The sequence below is a fragment of the Wolffia australiana genome, chromosome 12 (genome assembly GCF_029677425.1).
Source record: "Wolffia australiana isolate 7733 chromosome 12, ASM2967742v1".
Taxonomy (NCBI): Eukaryota; Viridiplantae; Streptophyta; class Magnoliopsida; order Alismatales; family Araceae; genus Wolffia; species Wolffia australiana.
Genome location: NC_135846.1, coordinates 8,580,287 through 8,588,876, shown reverse-complemented (window position 1 = coordinate 8,588,876; position 8,590 = coordinate 8,580,287). Strand labels below are relative to the sequence as shown.

General features: G+C 40.1%; 2 protein-coding genes across 4 annotated transcripts; both read left to right on the top strand.

Moving 5' to 3' along the window:
* Positions 1–1,620: 1,620 nt before the first annotated feature.
* Positions 1,621–5,075, top strand: HPR (hydroxypyruvate reductase). 2 transcript variants are annotated; one of them, XM_078583898.1, is made up of 13 exons: positions 1,621–1,943; positions 2,018–2,101; positions 2,330–2,470; positions 2,539–2,660; positions 2,787–2,868; positions 3,020–3,092; positions 3,301–3,392; positions 3,558–3,632; positions 3,776–3,883; positions 3,951–4,028; positions 4,104–4,148; positions 4,721–4,835; positions 4,919–5,075. In XM_078583898.1, exons 1-13 carry the CDS (start codon positions 1,812–1,814, stop codon positions 4,936–4,938), a joined length of 1,167 nt encoding a protein of 388 aa, XP_078440024.1. In that variant the 5' UTR covers positions 1,621–1,811; the 3' UTR covers positions 4,939–5,075. The 2 variants fall into 2 exon arrangements, with proteins under 2 accessions (XP_078440024.1, XP_078440025.1); XM_078583899.1 differs by having other exon boundaries at positions 4,721–4,847.
* A 1,681-nt stretch (positions 5,076–6,756) lies between these two features.
* LOC144710711 (basic leucine zipper 19-like) lies at positions 6,757–8,329 on the top strand. 2 transcript variants are annotated; one of them, XM_078584543.1, is made up of 3 exons: positions 6,761–7,246; positions 7,349–7,580; positions 7,989–8,329. In XM_078584543.1, exons 1-3 carry the CDS (start codon positions 6,836–6,838, stop codon positions 8,015–8,017), a joined length of 672 nt encoding a protein of 223 aa, XP_078440669.1. In that variant the 5' UTR covers positions 6,761–6,835; the 3' UTR covers positions 8,018–8,329. The 2 variants fall into 2 exon arrangements, with proteins under 2 accessions (XP_078440668.1, XP_078440669.1); XM_078584542.1 differs by having other exon boundaries at positions 6,757–7,580.
* The last annotated feature ends 261 nt before the right edge of the window (positions 8,330–8,590 follow it).

The window sequence follows — 8,590 nt, the reverse complement described above, 5'->3', positions numbered from 1 at the left end:
AACTGTTGAAAGTTATGAAATAAATTAATAATAGTGTTACTGAAAATTTTATCCAACTAGGTAATGGTTCACAATAGGAAAACTGAAAAATAAATATTGATGATATCTAAAGCCTCAATAAGAAAAAATCAAACAATTCAATCATAAAATAGGACATTCAAAATCTATCAAAGTCTCATTTGGATTATACATTCAGCATTCTCGGATGGGATAATATAATATGAATTTTAACAATAGAAAGAGAAAGTGAGTGGATATTTGTGGCACTTAACATATCACTTAAAAATGTTGATCTTTAAAAACAAGCACATAATATACCTATATTGGTCAATAGTATATGATCTATTAGTTTATTAATATCTATACATAAACTATTAGATAATACAACAATTATATTTATTATATAGTTAATATATGACATGTATCTCAATCTAAGTCTTCATATGGAACATATTGGGCAAGAGGAAATCCATTCCTCATTCAACAGTAGGTGTTCATGTGTTTCTCTTTCTGAGAAAACTTTGAATAATCTATTTTTTCCTCTCAAAACTATTTAATGGATGTCATCATCTAATTACATATTTTCCTCTCAAAACTCCATTGAGATCACAGTCACATGGAACTCACCATACACTCTAATTTTTCTCCTTGTGGACTCAATAGACGATTTTCCCATTTGAATTCACAAATTTTAATTGGAAGATACTCGGAGACTCTGTTTTAAGATCAAACTGGACATCTTGAGAGGAAAAATTGGATTTTTATACTTTGTTAATTTCCAGTGAGCCATTTTTTTGTTCTCTTTTGTAGCAGTGTGTGACCCCTAGATATTGGGACCTGATTCCAGTTGCCACCTAACCACCATGTTAAATGCTTCATCTCTAGAAGACAATTCATAAGCAATTGATTTGTGCTGGATAAATGGTCTTTCAGCTAGTTTACTCACTTGCCACATATTTACCTTTATTGGGGGGGGGGGGGGGTATCACACTAAGGATCCATAAAACATCATATCATTTTAATCATCAATGATTTCATAACATCCTATAGCAACATATACCCAATACTCCCTTCTTCTTAATAATGGATACTCGAAGATATGTCACAATGAGTCCTATAAGAGCATTGCAGGTCGTAGCTGCTCTAAATGGTCAAATGCGGAGACGGACACATTGCATACTAAAATCATGTGTACCGTGGAAAAATTCAATAATATGCTTAAAGAGAATAATCTCACCTCATGGGGATAATTATTTAATGTGCCAACCATCTGCCCCTCTTGGGAGAACGTTTCCTAGGTACTTAAAATATTCAAAATGGGGTAGGTACCCCTTTTGTAAAGAGATATTCCCAGATATCTGTCTTCACATATGTTCATTATTTTTTTTGGCCTAGCTATGACTATATGTTATTATGTTATAGATGTTACATGCACAAAATAAAACATGCATTAGGAAGTGGACAAATGATTAAATAATATTCTTAGGGGGGGGGGCAAGAGAATCCGTTTAAAAGGGGCGGGAAGAGAGTAGTCGTTGAGCAGTCGTTTCTCTCTCTTATCTTTCTCGTCCCCATGAACGTGAGGTCCAGACGGCTTCGTCTCTCATGGCCGTCTCCTTCTTCGACCAGACGTTATCCTCTGCTTCTCTCTCTTCATCTCTCTCACTAACCCGAGAGACGAAGGTGTGGAGTAGAGAGTATGTGGATGAATTCGCGAGTATAAATTTCAATCTTGCTTAAATCTTGGAGGGCAGATTGTGGGTGCTAGTCTTGTCTCCTCGCCATCACTCGTGTTTGCTTGAGAGGGAGCCATGGCGGCCGCCATGAAGCCGATCTCGATCGAGGTCTGGAACCCTAACGGCAAGTACAGGATCGTCAGCACCAAGTCCATGCCTGGCACACGCTGGATCAACCTCCTCACCGAACAAGACTGCCGCGTCGAGGTAACGCGTCTCCGATTCTCTCCGGCGATGCCTTTTTTCCTCTTTTTTTGAAATTGATTTGGGTTTTTCTCCAGATTTGCACGGAGAGGAAGACGATTCTGTCCGTTGACGATATTCTCGCACTCATCGGCGATCGATGCGACGGAGTGATTGGGCAGGTGATTAGAAAACGCTCCAGACATTATTGGATCGATTGAACGATGCATTAACTGAAGTAAAAATAGGTTTATTTTTAACTGTTTCAAGATCGGGGTACATCACATGAATTCAAAGCAATCAATCTTTGATCAGTTGTATTTGGTTTTAGTCGAGGAATCGTGAGAACCATATTGACTGATTTACTGAAATCCATGTTTTAATTAACTTCTGTACATTAATCTCATCAGTTGACGGAAGATTGGGGGGAAGTTCTGTTCTCGGCGTTGAAGAGGGCTGGGGGAGTTGGTTACAGTAACATGGCCGTGGGTTACAACAACGTCGATGTGGAGGCTGCCTCCAAGCACGGAATCGCTGTCGGAAACACTCCTGTGAGTTTTCATCAGAATCCAACTTACAAATCTGAAGGAACTGTTCATCTCAATTTCAATCTCTGCAGGGAGTTCTCACCGAGACTACGGCTGAATTGGCCGCTTCTCTCTCCTTGGCAGCGGCCAGGAGAATAGTTGAAGCTGATCAGTTCATGAGGGCCGGATTATATGATGGGTGGCTCCCACATTTGTAAGGAACATCCAAAAATTCTTGTTTCTCTGTCCGATTTTATTCTTCATCTGGATATATCTCGCTTCCAACATTTGAGGTTACTGAAAGATTTATTATTTCACTGATTTCTGATCATCTCCTCAGATTTGTGGGCAACCTGCTCAAAGGTCAGACTGTGGGAGTGATTGGAGCTGGTCGGATTGGATCTGCCTATGCGAGAATGATGGTAATTTACTTGATCTTTTATGCTACTTTCTCTTTCTAGAATGTGATGACTTCCGTCTTGTGCCGGATTAAATTTGCAATCTATTAGTCTTCAGGAATAATTAAAAATTATTTGATGGATTATGATTTATTTTTTTCCTTTCTCCTGGCAGATTGAGGGTTTCAAAATGAATCTCATTTATTATGACTTGTATCAAGCCACCCGGCTGGAAAAATTTGTGACAGGTAAGCTAGATCTTCTGAATTATTTGTGAAAGTAAGGCGCCGAGGATAATTGATTCTTTTCTCTTTCTATTTTTCTCTTTCTCTATCACTCATATTTATATTTATATTAATATTTCTATCCAACTCTCCTCCTTTCTCTCTCTGTCTATATTTCTCTCTATGGATTTTCTCTCTCTCTCTAATCTATATACCACTCTGCCATCTACAGCATACGGAGACTTCCTTAAAGCCAATGGAGAGGAACCAGTAACCTGGAAGCGAGCTTCTAGCATGCAGGAGGTGCTCAGTGAGGCGGATGTGGTAAGAAATTAATGATCGCGATATATTTTGTTCATCTTTCAATTATTATCTAGTATTTTTGATCTTGTAAGTATCACACATCTCTTAATTTTCTTAACCGCGAAATAAATAAGTCATAATCTGACTGCATTTGAAAGATATTAATCAGTTGTTTTCTCCTTACAGATTAGTCTTCATCCAGTTCTCGACAAGACCACCTACCATCTGATCAACAAGAACAGCCTCGCCCTCATGAAGAAGGTGACTATCACTAAGCCATAAAATTATTACATTGATAAATTTGGGTGATCTTTCCTCTTTTTTCTTCAAAAATAAATTTACATTAATATAGGAATGAAGCAATTCACCGCAGTTAATTATACTTAAAACATCTGTTTTCTCAGGACGCAATTCTCATAAACGCTAGCAGAGGCCCTGTGATTGATGAAGCCGCGCTGGTAGAACATCTTAAGGCCAACCCCATGTTCAGGGTCGGTCTGGATGTGTTCGAGGTAAATTTTCAAAAATTATTTTAAAATGAATTATCCTCCAGAAATAATTATGATTTTTCCTTCGTAGGATGAGCCGTTGATGAAGCCCGGTCTCGCCGAGCAGAAGAACGCTGTGGTCGTGCCCCACATCGCCTCCGCTTCGAAGGTATTTATGAAAAATTAACCTGCCCAGAAATCTCTAAACCGGCGTTAACTAAAACAAAATTCCCCATTTTTCCAGTGGACTCGCGAAGGAATGGCGACTCTCGCGGCTCTGAACGTCCTGGTAAATCCCCAAAAATAGTATAAAAAATCTTTAAAAAGCCCTTTTTGGTTATTGATTGGCGCTTAGTTTGGTGACGGATGACGGACGGAACGGCATGGAATTCAATCCGTCATCCGTCATTCGTCCTAAATCCCGACCTCGCAACGGTCACGGTACGAAAGCCCTTTTTGGTTCCCGTTTCATCAGCCGAATGGAACGGAACGGAACGACATGCACTGTGACGGATGATTGAACAAAAGGCACGTTCTGTTCCGTCCCGTCCCAAGGAGTTATCCGTCGTCCATCCCAGAACCTTAATTAATCCACCAACGTCACCTGTTCCATCCCTTACCGTCATCAGTTATCAGTTCTGACCTAAGAATGGAAAACCGAAGGCAAGCCTTCATACCTTCTGTTTACCATAGGCTGATACCCATCCTTTGTCCCTTCCGTCATCTGTTCCATCCACCCCCTCTAACAAAATCACTAAGAAACTGCACACTGTGTGATAAATGATTGACTGAAATGCCGTTCCGTCCGTCCCTAACCGTCATCCGTCATCCATCCTGGACCTCAATTGGCGCCATGTTCAGGGAGCGATCAAGGGATACCCGATCTGGTCGGATCCGAACCAAGTGGATTCGTTCCTGGATGAGAACACGCCGCCGCCGGCCGCCTCGCCCAGCATAGTCAACGCCAAACAGCTTGGCAAGTGACCAGGTTCCTCCTTGTATATTTACTCCTTGTCTTACTCTTCTTTCTGACATGGGTCCTCTTTTTCCATACTGCAGGGAGAACTTCTAAGCTCTGAGGCCCTACTAAATGCCTACTATCTGAGTAACTCCACCTGCTGCTGTATTTTCCTTCAATGAACATAATTATGCGGCAATTGGTAGTATTTCGGAGCTTGTATTGCTGGATTCAATGGAACAGCCTATTTTCTTGGTTTTTGAGATTCTACAGATGCAGGAACTGTATAATTTATCTTACATTACCATGTCTGGTAATGTATCCAAGGCTAGTTTATTTATAGTAACAACCAAAACCATAATTGATAAATAAAAACACCTATATGATTAAATTGATATCTACATATGTCTAGTTTAGTTAGTTTTGAAGTCAAACCAAGAAAGTTCTTAAACTGCCTTCCAGAAAAAGTTGTAATTTTTTAGGGTTCAAGAGTTGATGAAGTAGCTAATAGAATTATACTGGTTTGAAGATTGGGAGTTTAAAAGTGATGCGCAAATATTCAACTAATAAATTAAACTGGATTTTTAAAAAGTGACCAAATCAATACTTTTTATTAAAAATTCAAAACAGAACTATTACTTTTCATCACAAATATTTGTATTTGTAGTTTTTGTACTCACTTGGCATTAAATTAGTTTTGTGCTAGGCTTTTGTACTATCCTGCGTACTCGTCAAGACCCGATGATGTAATAAGTAAATTTTTACTGGCCTAAAGAAATTGGTGAATGACCACTCATAAATTACTAAATAATGAAGGGAAACAGTTTATTCAATGTGATAACGTGGCAATAAAAATAACACTCCAAGACCTGGTAATTAAGTTAAAAAACAATTAAATAGAGCCAATTTAAATAAAAAAACCTTCATGAATGGAACCAACCAAAAGAAAGCGATTAACAGCCACGCATAAATGTAACCAACTTTTTCAATGTGCTAATATACAATTTTAAATAACGACCCGAGATTTGGTAATTAAATGAGAACCCAATTAACATGGAGCCAGTGTAAATAAGAAACCAGCCAAAATGGAACCAACCTAAAGAAAGTGATGAATAGCCACTTATAAATGTAACCAATTTTTTCAATGTGATAATATAGCAATCAAAATAATGTCCCAAGACTTGGTAACTAAAACAAAACCCAGTTAAAAGAATTCCAAAGGCAACCAACTTTTTAGACATAATAATATATCAATAAAAATGCGATGCGATGGATACAATGACCGATCACCATCAATAAAAGAAGAATCTTTCTAAATCACTTCGGGTCAGCAGGGCCTTCAAGCATCCAAAAACTGCCAGGGTTGTAAATGACATAGCCTTCCTGATAGAAGACTCCTCCAGAAAAAAGGGTGGGTAAAATCTTCAGTGAGGCATACCCAGAAACTTTAGGTAAAATCCATTTTCAGATCACTTTTCTCAGGGTTAATCTGACCCTCTTTCCATAACAAAAAAACCAATTAAAACAATTCCAAAGAGAAATAACTCTCTCCAGGAGAATCCTGAATTCACCCAATAGAAAATGGATCAAATGGCAAAGTTAAATTTTCTGCATCACAGATATAGTGCAGATATAGTCCGCGACAGTTTTTTCATCCTGCGAGGTTGGGTGTAAACTGGGATGGAAATTCATCCTGAAACAAAAGGACGGATGGTTTTCGTCCACTCAGATGAAACAACCCGTCCCGTCCGGAGGTCTCGGACGAAAAACCGTCCCGTCCGCGTCCCTAGACTGATTCCAGAACTATTCACGGAGTAGAAAGTCGAAAAATTAAAAATATTTCTACGTTATTTTAACCTCTAATCACTAACACAATAAATAAAGAAACAATAGATTAACAATATTATCTCCACAGCATGTCGACATGCTGTGGACACAGTTACCCAGACGCGCGAACAGTTTAAACTCGGAAGAGGAATAATCGAAGAAACGAAGACAAGGAAGGAGAGATCGTCGCCATGGACAGCGGGGAGATCGAAATTGCGAACCAGGAAGCGTCTTCCAACGTGAACGACGGAGATCAAGGCGCGGGCAGCTGCTCGATGGAGAGCTTCTTCGACGAGATTCTCAAAGACTCGCACGCTTGCACCCACGCCCACTCATGCAACCCCCCCGGCCCAGACGCGTCCCACACCCACACCTGCTTCCACGTTCACACCAAGATCATCACCAACCCCGCCATTGACGCCGACTCCGAGGAGAAGACGACGAACAGGAAGCGCCCCCTCGGCAACAGAGAAGCCGTGCGCAAGTACAGAGAGAAGATGAAGGCCAGAGCCGCCTCGCTCGAGGACGAGGTCGCCCAGCTCAGAGAGATCAACGAGCAGCTTCTCAGAAGGCTTCAGAGCCAGGCGTCTCTCGAGGCCGAGGTCATGCGACTCAAGTGCTTGTTAGTCGATATTAGAGGGCGGATCGAAGGGGAAATTGGGTCGTTTCCTTATCAGAAAACGGTGGCTTCTGCGCCTGTGCAGGTTAGCCTGCCGATTGGTACCCATGTTCTTGATCCTTGCGATATGCGGTTCAATGATCAAGTGTATTGCATGCGGCATGGGGCTCTAGAGAAGTCTGAGATGCGCCATGGCGGGTGCGATGGTGCTGCCGTGCAGTGTTCGGCGGATTCCAGTTCTGGGTCTGAGTTTTTGAACTCTGCTCGCGCGAGTGTTCTTCCCAAAACGAGCGATTCAAATGGGAACAGGAGTCGAGGTGGGATGGTGGTGGTTTAGTGTTCTTGGAATGTTGAGATTTCTTGCTCAATTTTACCCGTTTTTGTTTCTCGGTTGCTTTGATTCTTTTTTTTTTAAAGTGGTTGCCTGTTATCAAGAAGTTATTTTCTCTCAAACTTCAAGAATGCCTGCGTTCAGTCTCCGAAATTTCAAATACTATCCTATTAGGAATTATTCCGGTTGAAGTTTCCCTTGGATGATTTGATATTTACCTGTCCTAATACTCATCTTTTTCTACGGTACTTCTCTTCTTCCATGACTTGGATTTTCTCTAATACTCGACCTATCTAATATGTATCTTTATTTAAAACTTTTCTACGTGAGCCTTGTTTGAGAACCCACCATCTCATCTTGCCCTCTGAAATTTGCCTTCTCTTTCTTTTTTCAGCAAAGCTCCGAAATGCTAGAGACTTCTAAGAATCACTTGGCGGCAGCATAGGAGGTTTGAAGATGATTTCAGTTCAAGAGTATTTATTACTTGTGCTTCTCTACTTCGACGAAACCATTCGGTTGGTTATTTTGGTCCTGATCTTACTGTTGGAAGAAGCACTTTACAGTCAAATCAACGCATCAGATATGGGTATTTGGAGCACTTGTAATGTAGATAAACGCTTCTACCCTTCTCTTGTGAGTCTTAATGCGGTCAAATATATACGACATGGTTACTAAGTGAACCGTTTTTGTTCTTCCTCTCTGGAAATACCATGTTTTTGTTTTTTTATTTATTAAGTTGATAATGTTCGTGTTTCAAGTATTATGCTATTATGGACGATGACAATGGCATACATTTCTGACTTTGGAAATGTGGAGACTTTCTTGTAGAACATTTTGGACTATGCTATTCAATTTCATTACTATATTTCTCCAGTAATATTGTTCAGGATGGAAAAGATGCACTATGCAGGGCCTGAAAATCCTAGAAAAGTTAACTAGACTAAGAGGGGGTGTTTAATGTTGGTTATTAGAACATTTGCTTTGAATATTTTATTT